Below are 23,358 nucleotides of genomic sequence, written 5' to 3' on the forward strand. Positions count from 1 at the left end.
TCTGTATATACTTTTTATTTTAATTCATTTATTGTCAGTTTTGCCCTTACTAAAAGGAAAGTTTGAAAGACTGGCTTCAGTAATGACTAAGATCCCGTCTTCCAGCACTCCTCCAGAAAACTATAAACTCAGATAAACCAACGGAGAAGCAACAAAGACAGGCAGATGGGCGGTTCACATTTGGGAGGAGGAAGAGTTGCAAAGGATGAATTCATAGTTTCACAGCCTTTAGCTGGGGATTCATGGGGGAAAAATGCAATCTTTCTGGTTTAGGAGGCAGAAAAACCAACCTGGGAAACCATGTCCACTGAGAAGGGAAAAAATCTGAGAAGGTATTCCCAACTCTGTCTGCCCACATCTCTGGCTGACCCCTGAGCCACGCTCACACAGAGTACACTCACAGCAACACAGCTGGAGACAAGGGGGCTGACCCAAGAGTCAAGCTGCTGCCTAAGAAACAGAGTCTGCAGTTTGAGTCCAACCAACACAACTACCTGCCAAAACTAAAGAAACTCATTGAAGAAAAACAGCAGAACCCAGAGACTCTCAAACTTAACATTCTCAGTGTCCTAGATATGATCCAAACTTACAATATGTGAAGAATCAGGAAAATGGAAGATATTCTTAAGTAAAAGGAAATAACTGAGACCAATCCTGGGATGCCCCAGATGTTGGAAGTAACAAACAATGATTCTAAAGAAGCTATTGTAACTATCTTCAATAAAGTGAAATATAATATATTCACAGTGAACCAAAACATAAGACAGCAGAGAAATAGAAACAAACAAAAAAAGAGTCAAATGGAAATTCCAGAACTAAAAAATTAATACCGAGTCTGATGCTGGGAGGGATTGGGGGCAGGAGGAGAAGGGGACGACAGAGGATGAGATGGCTGGATGGCATCACTGACTCGATGGACATAAGTCTGAGTGAACTCCGGGAGTTGGTGATGGACAGGGAGGCCTGGTGTGCTGCGATTCATGGGGTTGCGAAGAGTCAGACACGACTGAGCAATGAACTGAACTGAACTGGACTTAACAGAGATCTGGAGAGAGATCAGTGGATTTGAAGACAGAACAACAGAAATTATCCAATGAAAAGAATAAAGGAAGAAAAAAGATTGAAATAAAAATTAATACTCAATAAACCTGTTAGAAAATATCATTAACGGGAGTCCCGGAAGGGGAGGAGAGAGAATAGGACAGAAAAACTATTTGACAAATAATGGCTGAATATTTCCTAAATTCAGTGAAAGATATACATTTATAGATTGAAGATACTCAACAAGAATCAAGCAGGATAAATACAAAGAAGGCCAGCCAAGGTCAAACTGCTGAAAGCCAAAGGTGAAAAAGCAAATCTTAAAAACACGTAGAGAGAAATGACACATTACAGGGAGTTCCCTAGTGATCTAATGATTGGAATTCTGGGCTTTCATGACTGTGGCCCTGGTTCAAATCCTGGTTGGGGAACGGAGATCCCACAATAAACTTTTTTTTTTTTTTTTTTCCAAAAAATGACACATTACCAGAGAATGATTTCACTGGAAGCCGGTCTCTAATCAAAAATTCAAGGGCCAGAAGACACTGAACTTGTTTAGTGTGCTAAAGGAAAAACTATCAGAACAGAATTCCTGTATCTGATAAATATATCTTTCAAGAATGAAGACAAAAAAATGAACAGAATTTATTACTAACAGAACTGCACCACAAGAAAGGTTAAAGGAAATTCTTTAAACCAAAAGGAGAAGTTACCAGATGGAAATCCAGATCCTCAAGAAAAAATGAAAAGCATCGAAAATGGGAATTGTGATTTTGTCTTGCGGGGGTTATAATATGTGTAAATGTAATACATATAATTACAGCATAAAAGACAAGGAAGGTTGGGGTGGAAGGAATAGGCACCTACACAGTTATGAGTTAACTATGTTTTATGTGAAATGTAACATTAGTATTAGGTTGGTGCAAAAGTAATTGTGGTTTTGCAATGTTGAAACTTGCCATTTGATATTGGAAATACGTTTTAAATAAATGTGGTTATGTTATACATCATTTTAAAACACATTTATCACTTTATTTGTTTTTTGCTAATGATTTATTACTTGCTGTTCATTTTATATTTATTTTAGACTATGGAAATGACGTTAGACAAAAAGCAAATTCAAGCGATTTTCTTATTTGAGTTCAAAATGGGTCATAAAGCAGCAGAGATTAACTTCCAGCATCAACATGTTTGGTCCAGGAGCAGCTAACGGATGTACAGTGCAGTGGGGGTTCAAGAGGTTTTGCAAAGGAGACGAGAGCCTTGAAGATAAGCCGTGTGGTGACCAGCCACTGGGAGTTGACAATGACAAACTGAGAGACATCATCGAAGCTGGTCCTCTTATAATTACACAAGTTGCCAAAGAACTCAACGTTGATCAATTCTATGGTTGTTCGGCATTTGGAGCAAATTGGAAAGGTGAATAAGCTTGATAAGTGAATGTTTCATGTGTTAGTCACTCAGTCATACCTGACTCTTTGCGACCCCATGGACTGTAGCCTGCCAGGCTCCTCTGTCCATGGGATTCTCCAGGCAAGAATAGTGGAGTGGGTTGCCATGCCCTCCTCCAGGGGATCTTCCTGACCCACGAATCAAACCTGGGTCTCCTGCACTGCAGCTGATTCTTTATCATCTCAGCCACCAGGGAAGCCCTGAATGCCTCATGAGAGGACTGCAAATCAAAAAAAATTGTTGTTTTCAAGTGTCATCTTTTCTTATTCTACACAACTACAACGAACTATTTCTTGATTGGATTGTGACACTGGACGAAAAGTGGATTTTATATAATAACTGGCGATGACCAGCTCAGAGGCTGGACTGTGAAGAAGCTCCAGAGCACTTCCCAAAGCCAAACTTGCACCAAAAAAAGGTCATGGTCACTGTTTGGTAGTCTGCTGACTGATCCACTACAGCTCTCTGAATCCCAGTGGAACCACTGTATCTGAGAAGTATGCTCAGCAAATTGGTGAGATGCACCGACACCTGCAGCAGCCTGCAGCCAGCACTGGTCAACAGGAAGGGCCCGATGCTTCTCCCCGACAACGCCTGACTGCACATCGCACAACCGACACGCCAAAAGTTGAACGAACTGGGCTACAAAGGTTTGCCTCACCCGCCACATTCCCCTGACTTCTTGCCAATCAACTACCGCTTCTTCAAGCATCTCCACAACGTTTGCAGGGAAAACACTTCCACAACCAGCAGGAGGCAGAAAATGCTTTCCAAGAGTTCATCAAACCCCAAAGCACGGGTTTTATGCTAAAGGAATAAACAAACTTATTTCTCAGGAGCAAAAATGTGTTGATTGTAATGGCTCCTATTTTGATTAATAAAGATATGTGTGAGCCTAGTTATAATGATTTAAAATTCACGGTCCAAAACTGCAATTACATTTGCACCAACCTAATAGCTTTAAGTGGACTGTGAAAAGTATACTATACTCTCCAAAGATACACTAAGAGAAAAATGTTAATGGAATTATTAAATATAATACATATATATATACATGCACAAATAATCCAAAAAGGGGAAAGAAAAAAAAATCAGAGAAAGAGGAATAGACCTCAGGAGGAAAAATAGAAAATAATGGAGCATCAAACCCAACCATGTTAATAATTAAACGCTTTTTTTCAAGTGAAAGTTTTAAGCTGGACTTTTTTTGAAAAGCAAGACCAGTTATATACTGTCCACAAGAGCTATACTTTAAATATAAAGAAATAGAAAATAAATGGGTGGAAAAGATATACTATGTAAAGAGTTAAGATGCATATATAGTGGACTATTTAATATAAGAAAATAGATTTTAGACAAAATTATAAGTAAAAAAGTTATTTCCTAATAATTGGGTCAATTTACTAGAAAAACATAATAAAAAATACAGAAGTCCTTCATAGAAGTGTGAAAGTGAAAGTCGCTCAGTCGTGTCCGAGTCTTTGCAACCCCAAGAACTATATACACTCCTCGGAATTCTCCAAGCCAGAATACTGGAGTGGGTAGCCGTTCCCTTCTCCAGGGAATCTCCCCAACTCAGGGATCAAACCCAGGTCTCCCACACTGCAGATTCTTTACCAGCTGAGCCACCAGGGAAGCCTAAGAATACTGGAGTGAGTAGCTTATCTCCTCTCCAGGGGATCTTCCTGACCCAGGAATCAAACCGGGGTCTCCTGCATTGCAGGCGGGTTCTTCACCAGCTGAGCTACTAGGGAAGCCCTAGTTCCTTGTAGCAAAGTCTCAAAAATATATGAAGCTGGAACACTTCACCAAGAAAAAAAGAATGAACCACATACTATAACGCAGATGAACTACAAAAATGATATGCAAGTTAAAGAAATCAGATACAAAAGACCACATTTGTATGATTCTAATTATATGAAATGCTCAAAAAAGGTAAATATCTGAAGACAGAAGTTGATATAATCCCACAAGATGATGTCACATTCCCATTCTTGATGCTGCCCAATACAAAGGATCTTATTGGTGTGGTGGAAATGTTTTAAAACTGGATTATCATTAGAGTTGCATAATCCAGCAAATCACCAAAAAAAAAAAATATTTTTTTTTGCACTGAATGGATAAATTTTATGGTACATAAACTGCACCTCAACAAAGTTGTTTTTAAAAAGTAAAAAAAAAATTCATGAAGCAAAAACTGACAGGATAAGAGGGAGAAATAAGACAATCCCACATTATGGTTAGATATTTTAACATTTCATTCTCAACAAATGACATAAAACCTGGGGGGTGGGGGCGGGCAGGGGACTTAAGAAAAACACAGACAATCTGAATAACTCTACCAATCATCATGACCTACTGATACTTATAGAATACTATACCCAACCACTACAAAATACAAATCATTTTTGACTCAATGGTTCTTAATAAGGGAAACATTGCCTTTCGGGGGATATTTGGCCATGTCTACAGACATCTTTGTTGTCACATATTTGGGGATGCTACTGGTATCTAGTAGGTAGAAGCCAGGGATGCAGCTAACCATGCTCAGAGCAGTACCCCACAACAAAGAAACATTGGATCCCAACGGTTAATAGTTCTAAGGTTGACACACCCTGTTTTCAAGTACATTTACCAAGACAGACACTGTGTTAGGATCCAAAACATGTTACAGTAAATTTTAAAAGACTGAAATCATACAGAATATATTCCTTAACCAAAACAAAATGAAATTGGAGAACATTAAGAAACCTGGGAAAACACCAAGTATTTGAAAATTAAACAACATACTTCTAAGCAATACATGAATAAAAGGAAAGAGAGGCACAAGAAAAATTAGATAATATTCTGAGCTAGTGACAAAGAAAACATATCAGGATTTGAGAGACACAACCAGCATTGGTTGCGTGGTAAAAGGAAAAAGTATAACTTTAAACATGTACGTTAGTAAATAAAAGAGCAGGGACTGTCTTTTCTGTTTGCTTTAACTGCTATATCTCTAGTACATAATTTCCATTATTTAATAGATTCATATTAATATTCACTAAATAAATGAATACATAACTGAACAAAAGACTGAACAAATGAAAAGATATCTAAATGCCAACAGTGGCATCTGGGTGGCAGAATTATGGATGATTTACTGTTTATACACTCTCGTTCCTGATTTTTAAAAACGTAATTCATGGGTAGTATATTTTTTTCATCAGTAAATCTTTTTAAAAACTCAAATGGCCCTTCTTTGAGAGATAATAAAAGGATTCTAGCCAACTGAAATTCACACATAATTTAGATAGCTCTACTAAAGTTCTTGTACTTAAAGGGGGATAAAAACAAAGAAACACTGTCTCCCTTTAGATGCAAATCTTTTCCTCTACTTAATTATTCTAGGGAGAGGGAAGAAAGGTACACATCTAATTAAAGGACTGGAGAAAGTTATTGTAACTTTCTCAATTCCCAGTGCAAACGGCTTCCAGAATTAAGAGTGAGCAAGCACTGCTCAGGTGGGTCAGCCACGCCAGGGACATCAAAACACAGCACTAACTCTTCCATGGGGATTTTTCTCTCTCCCTCTCCCTGTCTCAGACTGACACAGTCAAAAGCAGTGAGTGATCAAGCAATTTCCCCCCCTTTTCTCTCTTCCCAGGAAACTGCCAGAAAATAAAACCATTTTCTTCCCACACAGAAGAATCTCATTCTGGTCTAAGTGAAAACACAGCTTGTCTCCAAGGAAACATATATATCGCTAAGACTCCAATACTCTCAGCAGGTACAGGCTACATCTTATTCTCCTTTCTTCCCTCCTGATTTTGGGCATGGACTTCCTCAGAAACTAATTTTAAAAGAGTGGAAGAGATCCTACTTGCTCTTCTTTTTAATTACAAATTAATAGAACAAATTAATATACAGGGCATACATAAAAAATCAGGAGCTTTGCTAAAATTCCTGAGTAATTAAAATCCTATTCAAATGTGCTTCTAAATTCCCAGCAGCCTTTGCTAGGCTTAGCAGTAAAGGTGACCAGGTGGCAGCTCCATGCTGTTCAGCCAGGAACTGAAAACTGGCTTAGAGGCGATGCCAAGAAGGTGGGCTCAGGAAAAGTGGCAATGGCAGCCCACCTGAATCCCAGGAACTCAGCGACCATGTGCCCATCCCCCACTGCTCCTCTGTACAGGGCTCAGAAGCTCTACTGAATCAATTTTAACCTTGGCAAACAAAGCAAGAAGGAGCCTACAACTGGTACTTAATAAAGCAGCTCTTTAGACAAACTTTTGGCTCTAGCAACAGATATAAATGCGTTAAAGCCACTGAGAAGCTATGAAAACCACAAATTTGCAAAGCAAAAACTTGGATTAAACAGAAAGGGGGGAAAATTAACAACAACAACAAAATTAAGCTCCAATTGGTACAGCAAATCTTGTGACCCAAGCAGAGGACAACCAAGGGAGCGCTGAGGCTAGACTGGAAAATCCCATGCCTCAATTCTAAAGTACCTTGGTCACAGGATGAGCCCCTTAAAATTGTCTTCCCAGTTCTACTGCAGAATGAAAACCGGCTGTTCTCCATAAACCTTTCCCTTGACATTTGCACTGCAATCCCAGGCAACATTTACAAAGGGTGAGACCCAGAAGAAGACAAAAATCATTGTTGTCTGAAAGCATGAAGACTGGCACAAAAGGTTTTTGCACAATTGGAGGAACTATCAGCTGAGGCTGCCCAAACAGCGAGGCTCCCCCAGCGGTCAATTTGCTGCTCCAGATCCAGTGTAGTTTAATCCCACTGTGAGCACTCACTAATGGCCTCGGCAATTCTGCCAGAAGCACTCTGAAAAGGCTGCTTGCCCTGGGCAGAGGACAGTACTCAAATGGGGCCCTGTATTTCTCATCCTGTGAAGGAAAACTTTAACTTCAGGTCTTCTTTTACACTGAATTCTCAACATTCTACAATAACAACAATGAAAAAGCCTGCAGACTATGTATTTTCTTAGAAAGTAGACGGCTTTCTAACAATCAGAGCTTTCTAAAAATGGAAGGCATCGCCTGGGGAGATTGGGTTCCCTATCGCTGGACAGAATCCAGCAGATGCTGGGGACCAACTGGCTAGGACGTCACTGGAGGGACCTGGGCACAGGACGAGAAAGGATTAGGTGACTCCTAGGATCCCAACCAGTTAAAGTCGCTAAGAAAATGGAGGTGATTATCCAAGTAACTCCAGGGTGGTGGTGGGGGGAAACAACTCTTGCCACAAATCTAATCATTGCTAAATAACACAGGAAGCCCAGTCTCGCACTCTATGATATAGAAGGGTGGGATGGGAGAGGGAAGGGAGGCTCAAAAAGCAGGGGAGATATATATAATTATGACTGATTCACATTGTTGTAGGGCAGAAACCAATACTGTAAAGCATTATCCTCCATTTAAAAAATAAATTAAAAAAATAAAATTGTGGTGGGGGGAAAAAGATCCAGGTTTTTCAAAGTGCACCATCCTCCACAAAGACACAGTCTCATTGTTTTCTGCAAATGAAGTATAAATGGCTGGAATCCCACTGAAACAAACGCTATGGTATGATCCAAAAGTTTAGGAGGAATCTTTGGGCACAGGCTTCTGATCCACAGTAACCTTCCACGAACTAACAGGCTCAGTAACAGCTTCTGCAGTACAGTCGTCTGGGGGTGCAACCTTTGTATTGCTTGGGATCAACTGACCTGTTCTTAGACAAAAAAAGAAATTACAAATGTGACTGAGCCTATTGGAAAATCCATGCAGAGAATCACAAGATAGATTTAGTAACTGTGTTCATTTCAAAGATAACCAAACGGATTAGACAATCTGGGGAAGGTTACCTGGCTAAATGAGGGATGTGATAACCCACTGTTCTGGTTCTTGTATCATAAGCTCACAGAATACTCTGTCCTCCTTCACAGAATTTTGCAATCATAATTACAAAACTCATTATTTGTTACGTCTATCATTCATGCTCAAACTTCCAGAAAGGCAAAGGTCTCACTGCATCCTCAGTGTCTATATCTTTACTTAGTACGTGTGAAAAAGAAAAAAAGGTGTTTATTGAATAAAAGAATACTTGTCTATACAGCCACTATATTACCAAAGTGAAGATATCTAAGAATGGGTATAGACAAGAATGTAGAGAAATGAGAATGCTTATACACCAGGTGGGAATTTGATATTTTCAAATGAGTTTAATGATAAGCACACCTAATGACCTAACAAATTTACTTATGTGCATATATCCTAAAGAAACTAAATTTATGTATACTAGATTATATGTTAGAATGTTCATTGTTCCTAGTTGCCCCAAATTGAAAACAACTAAATATCCATCAGCAATAAAATGGATTCATGAATTGTGATATCTTCAGGCAATAATTAATTTAACAGAGAGCAAATATTAAGAAGTAAATCTCAAATAAATAGCTTGTATCATAAAAATAATAGAGTTGTATAAATACTGACATAGGACAATGAGAATGAATGAACTAAAGCATCATGTAACAACACAAATAAATCTCACAAGGGTTAGTGAGGGAAAAAAAACAGGATGCAAAAGAACACATATTGTATGATTTCATTCATATAGAGATCAAAAACAAGGCTGCTGCTGCTAAGTCGCTTCAGTTGTGTCCGACTCTGTGCAACCCCATAGACGGCAGCCAACCAGGCTCCCCCGTCCCTGGGATTCTCCAGGCAAGAACACTGGAGTGGGCTGCCATTTCCTTCTCCAATGCATGAAAGTGAAACGTGAAAGTGAAGTCGCTCAGTCGTGTCTGACTCTAGCGACCCCATAGACTGCAGCCCACCAGGCTCCTCCGTCCATGGGATTTTCCAGGCAAAAGTACTGGAGTGGGGTGCCATTGCCTTTTCCAAAAACAAGGCAAACTGAACTATATGTTTTAAGGATGCAAAGGTAAGTTCTGAGTTCTACCAAACATTCAAAATGTATACAAACTCTCCCAAAGAAAATACAGACTATGTATGGACCATGTTTGGATCCTGATTTGAATTAACTAGCTGTTTAAAAAAAAAAAAAAAAGACATACTCAGAGAAACTTGAACACTGAGTGAATAATGATCTAAAGGAATCATTTTTAGGTGTGATAATGGTATTGTACTAATGTTTAAAAAAAATTTTTTTTTCTTACCTTTTATTATCTTTCAGAGATTTATAGCAAAGTAATGAAGAAATGAGAAATGATGTTACCTGGGACTTCCTTAAAAACAGACCGGTTCAGTGAAGAGGGATATGACAGGAAAGATGATCAAGATGCGTCAGTGTGCTAACAATCATTGACCCCAAGTAATATACATATGGATTTATTACACATTCTACTTCTATATTCCATTGAATTTTAATGGAATATAAAATATAAAGGAACAGAAGGAGAAAGGGAGGGAGGAGAGATCTCTAGATAGATAAATACGTGTAGAAAATGTTTTGGCAGGATATATTTCAAAATGTTAAAATGTTTAAGTGGTTATCTCTGGGCTAACAAGATCACAATTTTTAGAAAATGTTACAAATTTATCATCTCTAGTGGAGATTACTGGTAACTTTTAGTCTCTTTTTGCTTAGCTATGTTTTCTAACTATTTCTACAATGAACGTATCAGAACGCTTCAAAACTTGTTTAAAAGGATAGAAGACTGCCAAAAAACAAAAAGCCTCCCACTTAAGTTCACTTAATGTCTTAACCATTTCTGGGTCCTAGACCCCTTGCAGAATCTGATGAAAATCATTCTCTCCCCTAGAAATGCACAATTCTTGAGAATTTTTCATAGTGTTAAACTTTGAGACCCCAAATGAGCCCATACTCTCCATATTGTTAGTAGTTATAATAATAAATAATAAAAGCTGACTTTTACTGCATACTTGGTTGGTATGTGCCAAGCATAGTTTTTAAGTGCTTTCAAGAGTTAACTCGTTTAATCTTCCCAGCAACCCTGGGGCTTCCCTGATAGTTCAGTTGGTAAACAATCTGCCTGCAGTGCAGGAGACCCTGATTCAATTCCAGGGTTGGGACAAGCCCCTGGAAAAGGAAATGGCAACCTACTCTAGTATTCTTACCTGGAGAATCTTATGGACAGAGGAGCCTGGTGGGCTACAGTTCATGGGGTCACAAGAGTTGCACACAACTTAGCAACTAAACCAACAACCAGCAACCCTAGGAGATAAGCACTCTCATCACCTCCAATTTACAGATGAGGAGAGTGAGTTCAGAGAGGTTGGATAATTTGCATAAGGTCCCACAGCTCCAAACTTGGCAGCCTACATACAAACTTGGCAGCCTGGCCCTAGAGTTGGGCTTTTATCTATCACATCATGAGGCCACTCATAGAGTTAAATCAAATACGAAGCCAATGTGACCTCCTAAATCACCCTCTGGAAAACGTCTTCAAATTCAACACTAAGTGCCTACCACGTGCCAGACTCACCCAGGCCCTGCAACAGCGCTGTCAGAGATTCATCCCATTCACCCAGCTAACTGCTGGAGAATCAGAAGTTAGCTCTGTCTTCTGAGTTCAAGTTCACCATAGCACAGCTGATTCCCTTTATGCCGGGGAAATGGTATAAGTCACACATGACTTCCTCGTGGCCCAAATATTTTCAAGATAACTGGCAGAGGTCCAATTCAATAGTTCAATTTTTAGACCCTCAAATTAGCCCATGCTGCATAGCGATCTAAGTTTTTGAGATTTTTCCCTCATCACTCTACTTCTACGGCTGAGACATCTTAGATGGAGACAAGCTTCCAAAGTTTGCACCTGAGGCTCATACATATAAACAGAACAGTCTGTATACAAGGAAGACAACTGCTAGGTGCTACGATGCCACACTGCACTCATGCACAACATAGCTCATGCACAAATATGCACAAGCAAATTACATGAAAGCCCTCGTGATGCTTACAGTTTCACAGTTCAAGCATCGAGTTTCATTGGTGAGCGTTCCCTGAAAAATCTCATGGACCCAGGTGAGTTCTGGTTTATTATTCTCCGCAGGTTCATTCATGTTGCCATTTTTTAATTTTCCATTTTGTTTCTCCTGTTTCTTCTCTTCCTGCAGGATGTCCGCAATAGTGTTTAGCAAATAATTTAAAAATTCGTGGGCATCCTGCTGCATGTAGTTATCAAAGAGATCTGGAAAGGAGAGGGTTGTTATTTCAGTCTCTGGCTCTTGAAAAGCAAAGGAAATGCTTAATTTTACAAACCATGTTTCAATTTTTATATTGAAAGAATGGACATGGATATATTCACCTCTATGTTGCAACTTCAATGGATAAGTTTTTTTAAAAATTTTTGTTCACTTCTACTTTTTACCACTGAGAGCTAAATTTTCCCAATCTCCCTCGGTAAAGTCATCATATATATATAAAGCTACAAACATTTGTATTTGCTCTACAAAAAAAGAAAAGAAAAAGAACAGGAAATACTTGACAAGCTCCCTGATAAAATATCAATATTTAATATAATATGACCACCAATGATCAATTATTCAGTTTGTATTCTATCAAGAATGACAGGGTCTCTTCCCAAAGATCATATTAAACTCTGGACCAGCCTAGAAGCAGCTTAAATGAAACACATAAGGGAGATGAGAGATATATACGAGAATGTATCTATCTGATAGCATTCTGAAACCAAATACAGAAGATTCCAGCAGCCCGTTGCTGCTCCCTGCCATAAGGACAAACAATCAAGAGATGAATGCAGCTGTGAAACTTCATTATTAATCATGTTCACAAGGGAGACTTGGGAGGGTTCTGCTTCCTTCTCAGATTATTTTTATTCTGGTCTGTATAAACTACAACAACTTCAAAAGACAGCAATCAAATTAAATGAGACTTTAAAAAACAAACATCTGATTAACTGTGCAAGTCTGTTGCAATACGGCTGAAATCTAGGCTAAACACAAGTTGCCATATCAAATATTTCTATAGTCATAAAATTTACCCATGCAAAACTTCTGGAATAACCTTGTCTCTACCACCACGTCTCCCCAAAAAAACCAGATAAAGAGGGGAAAAAAAGGAAGAAAATCAAGTGACAGCAGGACATTTTTATTATAGAAAAATATCAATTTGATATCCTTCAACTCTTTTAGACATATAAAAATCAGAGGTATTATTTTTAAAACAGCAGAGGCTCTAATTAGATAATGTGCATTTAGTTTAATCACTTATGACAAGTTTATAAGACAGTACTGTTTTATTCAATTATTACATCAACCTATTTATTCCAGTCAGTGTCCTGCCTTGGGCAATTTTTCCTCTTATAATGATCCTACCCAGAAAAAAGTCCTCGAATGTGGAGCAGATAAAAAGATCATTCCATTTTGGAATGATAAATTACTTTTTTTTTTTGGCCATGTGGCATGTGGGATCTTAATTCCCTGACCAGAGATGGAACCCACACCCCCTGCATTGGAAGTGTGGAGTCTTAACCACTGAACCACTAGGAAAGTTCCAATCAGAATTTTTAAGTATATTTCTTTTTATCCAATTTTGCTTTATATACTGGGTGGAAAAGAAGAAATATCTTTTATTTAAAAACTGATATTTGAGTAGTTGGCCATACTACTTTCCCATTTAAAAAAAAGGGGAGGGATTCATTTTGAGGTTACACAGACCTGTTGATTCTCCTTATCTCAGATCTGAAACACATTCATCTCCATGCCACTCACCATTTTCTTTTCTCAGCCTCGAAATGAACTTCTTTGGTGGGATCACACCGACCTTCTTCTTCTGTGTGGCGATGCTGTGGAAAAGGTCTGCCAGGCATGTCAACAAGTTCTCTTTCTTTTTTTGCTGGGCCTTGTACGCCAGCACGTTCTCCCGGAACGGCCGGCAAAAGTACAGGGCCTGAAGAACGGAGTTACAGTAGCATGTGTTTCCGAACTGCCAAAGGACAAGAGGGCCGATTTAAATCAGGGTTCTCTGGGTCAAGTGAGGAGAGGGAGGGGCCGCCCTTGTGTGAACTGGCCCAGGTCCCCCGTGTCATGCCATGGTAGACCAGTAAGCCACGCAGAACACCAGTGACTATCTGATCACCAGGGAAATGAATGCTGGTATACAGAAGCTGGAGAGCTCTCTAGGCTATAAAAGTCTCTATAAAATGATAAGGAACACTCAGCCTTGGTTTTCAAAAATCTAATGAGACTTTCTGGTGCTTAAAAGAGAGGGTGAAGAAGGAAAAAAAAACCAACATGATATGGAGACATAGAAAAGCAGCTGGCGACACAAAAGACGTCACATTGCAACACATCAAAACTCCTATGACAGGGAAAATAAAAACCCCAATCAGAAAGAAATCCAGCTACTAGGAACCACTTGCTCAGCTGAAACAGCCTTAACCGAGCAGGGACTTGTTTTTAAGTTTCTCTTTTTCAAGGGTCTGGCACTCCTGCCACAGGCTTCAGACCAATCGCCTCACTTTCTCCAAAGCAATCTCGTTTCTGCCGAAGTAGCCACTGCCTCAATACAATACCACATAGGTCCTGGTCTCCTGCCATCGTAGTAGGACCCACAGAGTAACATTCTGCACTTCTCAAAAGCCACGGTTATGATTTAACGAGGCAAAAAGTCAGTCTCACTGGTTTTCAACTGGCTGGATAACCAATTCTATGGGAGAACACATAGCTGAGACGTTCATTTTAGAATTTTTCATATGTGCTAAAATAAAGAGGAAAACCATCTAAGGCAATTAGAAGATTAATAGCAGGTTAGAAAATGCTGTGTAAGATTAAAATAGAACATGAACATCTTCTCAAGCCTGGTTGTTGGCTTCTGTGTCATCTGCCCAAGAGCGAGGCAGATGCACGGCCATCCTTACCGTGACATTTCTTCGTATGCTAAGATAGAATACTTCCTATTTTTATACATTTTAATCTACTTTGACACAATTACATGATGAGACAAACCCCTTTTTAAAGAGAAGCTGTAACTTTCATGAACTACCATTCAAAGTGAACATGTACAAAACTATTAATAGGTTTAGATCTCACAACGCTTCCACAGGCTAGGAGATGGCTTTAGTTCTTTATTCCTCCATAGTCTGCATCTGTCTTTTCCCTGGCCAAGGCAGAATTCCCTCAACTTGAATAACTATCCTCATAGAGCTTAAGCAAGAGGCCTTTGCACAATGCCTAAAAAGTTGCATTACAATTATGTCAGTATTCCATCGACACAGTGCCCTATATTCCAGTACTGTAGCCTCCTCCTTCCATTCTCTTCTTTACTCAGTACCTCACCTTTAGCCAGACACCCTTTAGTAACACTTGGTCCCTGGACCAGTGAACAACTCCTGGGAAAGAAAAGGAACTAACATTTACTGAATGTCACTGTGTGCCTCAGCCTCATGTCAGGACCTTCAATAGGAGCTCTCATGGATCCTTCACTATAAGCCAAGGACACAGCTGCGGGACTTCATTTTCACTTTCATGCACTGGAGAAGGAAATGGCAACCCACTCCAGTGTTCTTGCCTGGAGAATCCCAGGGACGGTGGAGCCTGGTGAGCTGCCGTCTATGGGGTCGCACAGAGTTGGACACGACTGAAGCGACTTAGCAGCAGCAGCAGAAACCACTGTGATCCATTTCACAGAGGAGGAAACGGAAGCTCAGAGAGGGCAAGTGACTTGCCCAAGATCACACAGCTAGGGAACAGCATAGGCAGACTTTGGATTAGGTCTGTACTACTTCAGAGACAATGTCCACTCCATTATTCCACAAGCAGCATTCACTCAGAACACTCTCAGTAGAGATTATGACCTATGACACCTAAGTTCTGACAGACCATGCTCAGAGCAGTTGTTCCAGAAAACCTGGCGCTTGTGAGGTAACAGCTGATGTTATTTAAATCCTCCACCCCAGAGAGAAAGGATCAGCTGGAGAAGAAAGCTCATGAGGGTGGTGGGTAATATTGCCTTACTACCCGGCCATCATGAACTTATCCAGGACACAGTGCCCAACAAGTCTGGCTATATACAAGGGGACTGTTGCTGAGCACAAGTGAAATGAGGCCAAGGGACTTAGAGATAAACTAGCCCCAGTCTCCCCCTACTTCCCACCCATGCTTCAGATACCAAATTATGCTATGAAGCAACCACTGGTGATGAGCCGGTAACCCTTTCAACACTCTGGCTGAGCTGATGTATACCATCTGATGAGCCCATTCAGATGGTAAAGGGAGGACACACAAAAGCAGATTTTGCTACAAAGGCTAATAATATTGCTCTGAAAGTTAGTGTGCAAAGGAAATCCTTTAAAGCACAGGGGAAAAAATGAGAATCTGACCTAATAATGCACTAATTAAACCTCCTCTTCTGGGGGAATTCATACTTCCAAAAATTGGACTAAACATCCCCCACTCTGCTATTTGCCACCTATGGTAACCTAGGAGTATGAACAATTATTTAAAACTTGGTAATGACAAAAATGGCAGTGACATTGCTTTAAGAATGCTAAAACACCTGAGGAAGACAGTACGTTTCAAAATACTTACGTTGACCAATCCGAAGTAGTGTTCATTGATCGGAAACTGCTCTGGACCAATGTCTTTTTCCAGAGCAGAGGCATTGGTGCCCTGAAAGAGAAAAACAGCAAAAGTTCTGTTGCGTGTAAAACAGACAAAAAGTAAAAGGATACTTGAGACAGCCCGCTATTGAGACCAGCATTTCCCCTAGTGGCCACAGAGTCTGGAGATGGTCATGCTGAAAACAGGTGTCGGAAGCAAACCATAGATGAGGTAATGAGGTCAGCCTATTCCTCTCCTCACCCAACTTCATCGTCCCTCAAATCTGTTCTACCCGGCTTCAATGACCTTCCATTAGGAAAGGAGGTTAAGGACAAGTAATGAGCAAACTACCACTCAGAACTTCCAAATAAAATGTTCTAAGCTCAGATACCTGGAGTTGCTTTTATATTACTCAGTGGTGTATAGAATCATACCACCAATTTCAAGGTCAGTGGTGTTTTTCTGATAAAGATTTATCTACTGTGCACCCACCACATGCCAGGCACTATTCTAGGCTCTGACAACAGAACAGTAGACAAAGACAGTCTGAAAGAAAAAGCCCCAAGTATACCGGACAGTACATCAGAATGCATAAATGCAGTGGAGAAAAACAAAGCTGGAAATGAGGCTAGGGACTCCAGGGAGTAGGGGGAGGAGGGAAAGCATGGAGTGGGGAGGTGTGAAGGATAGATAGTTGCAGCTTTAAATAGGGTGGTCAGGGAAGGCCTTATTGAGAAAGCGAAATGTCCAAGGACATATAAATAATGGAAACATAGAATTTAAAACCTAACTGTTCCCAAGTGTATCAAATCGTAAGCCATGCATACTCATTTCAACACTCCAACATGAGGATAATAAGTTACTGGATACTCCCACTGTGTGCCAGGAACTGCACTATTTATTCTCACAACATTCCTATCAGGTAAATTGTTGTTGTTCAGTCGCTCAGTCGTGTCCAACTCTTTGCAACCCCATAGACTGCAGCATACAAGGCTCCTTTACTCTCTCCTGCGGTTGGCTCACACTCATGTCCATTGAGTCAGTGATGCTATCCAACCATCTCATCCTCAGCCGCCCCTTCTCCCGCCTTCAGTCTTTCCCAGCATCAGGTCTTCCCAGGATCCAATGAGTCAGCTCTTCGCATCAGGTGGCCAACATATTGGAGCTTCAGCATCAGGTAAGTACTTACTATTATAATCCCCATTTAACAGTTAGGAACTTAAGGCTTCGAATGGTTGAGAATCTGTCCAAGAACCACAGTCAATAAGTGGCAGAGCTTAGACCTGAACCCTGGAGTCAGACTTGGAATTTCATACTCTTAACCAAATACTATGCAGAGCAATCCTACTGAATAAAATCATTTCCTGAGCCCTGCTAAGGGCCAAGAGGTCATTGGCAATACCTCATTGATGATCATTTTCCCCCAAGGCCTGGATACTGGGATTAGGAAAAATGACCAAAGTTCAGTCCAACCAGGTGAGTAATGTGGGGATGGGCAGGACCAGGCTCCACGGTTACTCACAGCTCTACATTATTCTGTGCTCCTCAAATTCTCGGGCTATCACCGAAGACCTACAGCTCACAGACTCTCAAAGATCTGGGAGACAGGCATTTTAAAGAGAGACTGTTAGGCTTTATAAAAAATAAATCTGCTGCTGCTACTTATTCTGGATTTGTATAATTAGAATCTCCTATCACAGAAAGAAATGGCCAAAAGGCAGGCTAAGAACCTGTCAAGATGGTCACGTGTCAACAAGCAAACATTAAAGGGGCAGAACAACTCAATTCTGAGCAAACAGAACCTCAGCAGAAATAGTACATTCCATCCCCTTATCATAATATCCTTTGTTTCCACTTGTCTTCTAGGTCCATTATACTGTTCCACCAATCTAAAGTCCACCAGAGACTTTACATTCAGTGGCCATTTGTGTGCACAACAGTTTCACTATCTTTTAATGGTGGGAGGGTCCGGTTGGGGGGCAGGGAGTGATTCATTGCCTTCACAATCATGTGACTCCATATACAGGCTGAATTCATAAAATACTTCATTAAAGCAGGATTTCATGGTATTGAAAAAAATCACTAATATTTTCCAATAAAGCTCCATCTCAATCATAAATTGATGTAAATAATGTGTATTAAATATACCCACGGCCATTTCTGAAGCAACGTTAGGATATATGGCTTAGTGCCCAGGAGGAATGTCAGATATAAAAGCAGAGCACATGGAGACAGATCTCATTAAATCTTTCTTTATGAGGCAGCCATTTATTCAATCCATGACTTCTGCTATTTGGGAATTCTTGAATGGAGTCCGCTTTTTTCTATCTATCTTAATACTTTCCCACCAAAGAGGGAGCTGGTGGCGGAAGGAGGGGCAGTGCTGGTTGTGACTCAGGCTGACTACAGTGACTGGGGGTGGGGGCGGTGGGGGCGGTGGTGCTTGAGAGGATACCCTGGACAAGAGGTAGCAGGCCGCAGCACAGCTCAGGAAGAGGGAAGGGAGCTAACAGGGTCTTCATGAAACCTGAGAGCCACACTTCCTGGCCACGCCTCAGGTCAGGCCCGCTCATCCTCTCGCAGGAGGTCTGGAAGGGTCAAGAGGGAGATCTGATACCCTGGGGGGCTTCCAGATCACTGCAATGTCACCCTTTTGTCAGAACAGCTACCCTCAGACTTCCCTGGTGGCCCACTGGTTAAGAATCTGCCTGCCAATAGAGGGGACATGAGTTCAATCTCTGATCTAGGAAGATCCCACGTGCCATGGAGCAACTAAGCCTGTGCCTGCAACTACAGAGTCCGTGCACCCTAGAGCCCATGTGCCACAACTACTGAGCCCACGCGCTGCAACTGCTGAAGCCCGTGTGCCCCAGAACCCATGCTCTGCAACAAGAGAAGCCACCGCAGTGAGAAACCCACGCGCCGCAACTCCAGAGTAGCCCCGGCTCGCTGCAACTAGAGAAAGCCTGTGCAAATAAATACAAAATTTTAAAAAATCTGCCCTCTGCAGCCCATGCCTCCCAGCACTGTACAAACCCCTTCCTTTCTCCTCATCTTGCCTAACCCTCCATCCCCCAGCGACCTACCTTGACACCCTGTCTCCTGCCATCACGCTGGGTGGTTTCAGGATCCACGTGGCAGCACCTTCCCACACCTGCTCTCTCAGTGTTGGTGTCCTCTTTTGCAGCTGCCTTTTAATCCACTCCACTCCAGCTACCCACTCCCAAAGACACAGCCTGGATCTGGTCATCACCTAAACCCAGGCAGGCTGGGCTCTGCCTGCCAGCTCATCCCATTACAGCCACACAGAGACTGGCTGGAACCCCTCACTCCTCTTCTTTCTCATCTAGCTTAGAGTCAATGGATCATGATTTCAATGGCTCTCATAAACACACACCCCCACCTGTCCTTTGCTTACACTACTTGGCAAAAAGTCAACCCAGAGGGGACCAAACTATCCACCTTCTCTGAACCCGGACAGATGAGCAATATTAGAGGGGAGAAGTCACACCCCAAGCTGACTGCACTCAACTGAACTCACCAAATTCAGGCAGCTCTCAACACGCCCACATTCCAATAGTGTTTTTCTAACAGGCTCATTCTCCACTCCACAGTGACTATTTCCAGCCTTCTCCAAGCTCCTCAAAACTCTTACATTCCTTTGCCCCTCTCACTGGCCTCCCACTCAACAGCAAAAATAACAAAATAAAATGAGCAGAGAGGAACTTTTTTAATTACAGACTCCCAGAAAAACATCTATTTCTGCTTTCTTGACTATGCCAAAGCCTTTGACTGTGTGGATCACAACAAACTGTGGAAAATTCTCAAAGAGATGGAACTACCAGACAACCTGACCTGCCTCTTGAGAAACCTATATGCAGGTCAGGAAGCAACAATTAGAACTGGACATTCAACAACAGACTGGTTCCAAATAGGAAAAGGAGTACATCAAGGCTGTATACTGTCACCCTGATTATTTAACTTATATGCACAGTTCATCATGAGAAACGCTGGGCTGGAGGAAGCACAAGCTGGAATCAAGATTGCCAGGAGAAATATCAATAACCTCAGATATACAGATGACACCATCCTTATGGCAGAAAGTGAAGAAGAGAGTGAAAAAGTTGGCTTAAAGCTCAACATTCAGAAAACTAAGACCATGGCATCCGGTCCCATCACTTCATGGCAAACAGATGGGGAAACAGTGGAAATGGTGGCTGATTTTATTTTTGGGGGCTCCAAAATCACTGCAGGTGGTGATTGCAGCCATGAAATTAAAAGACGCTTACTCCTTGGAAGGAAAGTTATGGCCAACCTAGACAGCATATTAAAAAGCAGAGACATTACTTTGTCAACAGAGGTCTGTCTAGTCAAGGCTATGGTTTTTCCAGTGGTCATGTATGGATGTGAGAGTTGGACTATAAAGAAAGCTGAGCTCTGAAGAACTGATGCTTTTGAACTGTGGTGATGGAGAAGACTCTTCAGAGTCCCTTGGACTGCAAGGAGATCCAATCAGTCCATCCTAAAGATCAGTCCTGGGTGTTCACTGGAAGGACTGATGTTGAAGCTGAAACTGCAATACTTTGGCCACTCGATGCAAAGAGCTGACTCATTTGAAAAGACCCTGATTCTGGGAAAGATTGAGGGCAGGAGGAGAAGGGGATGAGAGAGGATGAGATGGTTGGATGGCATCACCAACTCAATGGCCATGGGTTTGGGTGGACTCCGAGAGTTGGTGATGGACAGAGAGGCCTGGCATGCTGCGGTTCACGAGGTCACAAAGAGTTGGACACGACTGAGCGACTGAACTGAACTGAACCCTTCAAACCTACATGCTTCCCTGTCAATGACGGAGATCTCGCTCTCGTCCAAGGTCGATCGCTCCTGTACTATTAGATCCTGCCCTGCTGAACTGAACATGCCTACATGTCTCTCATGTGAAAATATATACACACATCTTCTTCCCACATCTCCCCAGTCCCCATCCTTTCTCACCTTCTCTTCACAGCTAAACTACTTTAAACAACTATCTATTCTGAAACATTTACAAATGAATCAGATGATTTCTAAGAGGTGTTTCAAATAATCCAGTAGGGAGAAGTGGGAGGTGGGGGGTGGGGATAAAACTCTGCTGTTGAAGCTGAGCGTGGGTACATGGGGCTTATTATACCATCCCGTTTATCCTTTACAGATATTATGGGCAGGGTAATGGTCTCCCAAAGATGCCCATGTTCTCTTGTGATGACATGGGCAAAACTTGTGATGACTCCCCAAACTTGTGATGACATCACCTTACATGGAAGAGGGAAATTTACATTGCAGAAGAATTGATTTGCTAATCAGTTGACCAAAAATAGGGGGATTGTCCTGGACCATCCAGTTGAGCACAACGTAATCACAAGCATCCTTAAAAGGGGGAGACAGAGCAGGACAACCGATGAGAGTGATATGATGTGTAAGTCATGCCTTTGCTGACTTTGTAGGTGGAGGAAGGGGCCAGGAACCAAAGAACCAAGCAGCCTCTAGAAGCTTAAAAGACAAGGAAGCAGGTTCCACTAGAACCTCCAGGAAGAATACAGCACTGTACTGCCTTCATTTTGGCTCAGGGAAACTCAGCTCAGACTTCTGACCTTGAGGCTATAAGATAATAAATTTGTACTGTTTAAGCCACTTAAGGTTATGGTAACTTGTTACAGCAGCAAGAAGAAACAAATACACTGTGTTTGAAGTTTTCCATAATACGTATTGAGACCTGCCTCTGTTTTCTCCCCTTGCCATCTCTCCTCAAAATAGCCCCTTCTGGATGCTACCCTTGATGCACTCCACACACGGTCAACTCTGGACGGTGCACACAGCTGCTAGCTTTCCCCAGCCACTGTCTGAGGTCTTCCTCCCTCCCTCCATGCCTCTCTGTGGAGGGTCCAGATAATAACCAGGCTTTAATCAGCAGCTATGTGCCAAACACCTCCAACTCTTTACCTTCATCCCTGGAAGCTCACTTCTGAGCTCATTCAGGTACGATGAATACACATTTCCACTTGCTTGTCTCACAGACCCTCAAAGTCATTCTACCCCAAGCCCTAGCTTTCATTTCTCCTTCCCCCCAAATCCAATCTTTTCCTGGTGTTTCCCCACTTAGTCCATGACAATGCTACCTTCCTTCCAGCTCCTTCTACAAACCTCAGGGCCAGGCCCAACATCCCACTCCCGGCTCAACACTCATTCATCACAGTGTATTGACTGATTGCCTCTCCTTAAATCTCTCAAGTCCTTTTGCTTCCCTTTAACTTCCAGCCACCAGTGAGACCAAGCCACCACCATTTCTCATCTGAATTTAAACAGCCTCCTAAATGGCATCCAACATCCACCTTGCTGGCCTTAACTCCACTGTCAACGTGGCAGCAAAACTGTTCTTTTTAAATACAAATCTGGGGCTTCCCTGGTGGCTCCCTGGTAAAGAATCTGTGGTCTGGTAAGATCCCAAAACCCAATAAGCTCATGTGCCACAACTACTGAGCCTGTGCTCTAGAGCCTGGCAGCCGCAGCTATTGAACACACGTGCCACACTGCTGAAGCCCGCGCACCTAGAGCCTGTGCTCTGCAACGTGAGAAGCTGCCACAAAGAGAAACCCATGCGCCACAGCCCTCGCAGTAACGATGACCCAGTGTGGCGAAAGGGACTTTGCAGACATGACTGATTTAAGAAGCTTGAGATGGGGGGATTATCCCGGATGGTCTGAGTGGGCCCAGTATCATCAAGGGTCCTCATGAGGAGGAGGCAAGAGTATCACAGTCAGCGAGGAGACATGATGACACATGCAGATTTGAGAGAGAGAGAACTGAAGATGCTCTGCAGCTGGCCTTGAAGATGGAATGCACCCTGAGCCAAGGAATGCAGCAGGCCCTAGACAATGGAAAGTGCTCTTGTAGAACCTCTGGAAGCGGTGCAGCCCTGCCAACACATGGATTTTAGGACTTCTGACCTCCAGAGCTCCAACAGAATAAACCCTTGTCATTTTTAGCTGCTAAGGGACTTCCCTGGTGGTCCAGTCATTAAAACTCTGTGCTTCCACTTCAGGGGGCACTGGATGGATCCCTGGTTGGGGAATTCAGATCCCACATGCCACACAGTATGGCCAAAAAAAAAAGCTGCTAAATTTGTGGTACTATTTTACTGTAGCAACACGAAATTAACATACCCCCCTTCCCAACAACCTCCACCCTCCACTCATAGCATACTGTCTCCCTTACAGTATTTATGCCAATTGTTATTTGCATGATTATTAATATCTGCTGCTGCTAAGTCACTTCAGTCGTGTCCGACTCTGTGTGACCC

General features: G+C 41.9%; 1 protein-coding gene and 1 long non-coding RNA gene across 11 annotated transcripts in view; both read right to left on the reverse strand.

The window, feature by feature from the left end:
* USP46 (ubiquitin specific peptidase 46) overlaps positions 1–23,358 on the reverse strand; it is a 172,885-nt gene that overhangs the window by 29,886 nt on the left and 119,641 nt on the right. For all 10 annotated transcript variants that reach the window (XM_055588541.1, XM_055588551.1, XM_055588542.1 and 7 more), the window contains 3 exons: positions 16,011–16,091; positions 13,194–13,407; positions 11,421–11,650 (listed from right to left, as the gene is read on the reverse strand). In XM_055588541.1, the coding sequence (XP_055444516.1) occupies positions 11,421–11,650; positions 13,194–13,407; positions 16,011–16,091 (525 nt within the window). The remainder of the gene's footprint in view (positions 1–11,420; positions 11,651–13,193; positions 13,408–16,010; positions 16,092–23,358) is intronic.
* Positions 2,050–11,403, reverse strand: LOC129657858 (uncharacterized). The gene is made up of 2 exons (XR_008717135.1): positions 10,946–11,403; positions 2,050–8,200 (listed from the first exon to the last, which is right to left on the reverse strand). It is a non-coding gene; the product is annotated as an uncharacterized LOC129657858 (long non-coding RNA).

Source organism: Bubalus kerabau, chromosome 7, assembly GCF_029407905.1.
Source record: "Bubalus kerabau isolate K-KA32 ecotype Philippines breed swamp buffalo chromosome 7, PCC_UOA_SB_1v2, whole genome shotgun sequence".
Lineage (NCBI taxonomy): Eukaryota > Metazoa > Chordata > Mammalia > Artiodactyla > Bovidae > Bubalus > Bubalus kerabau.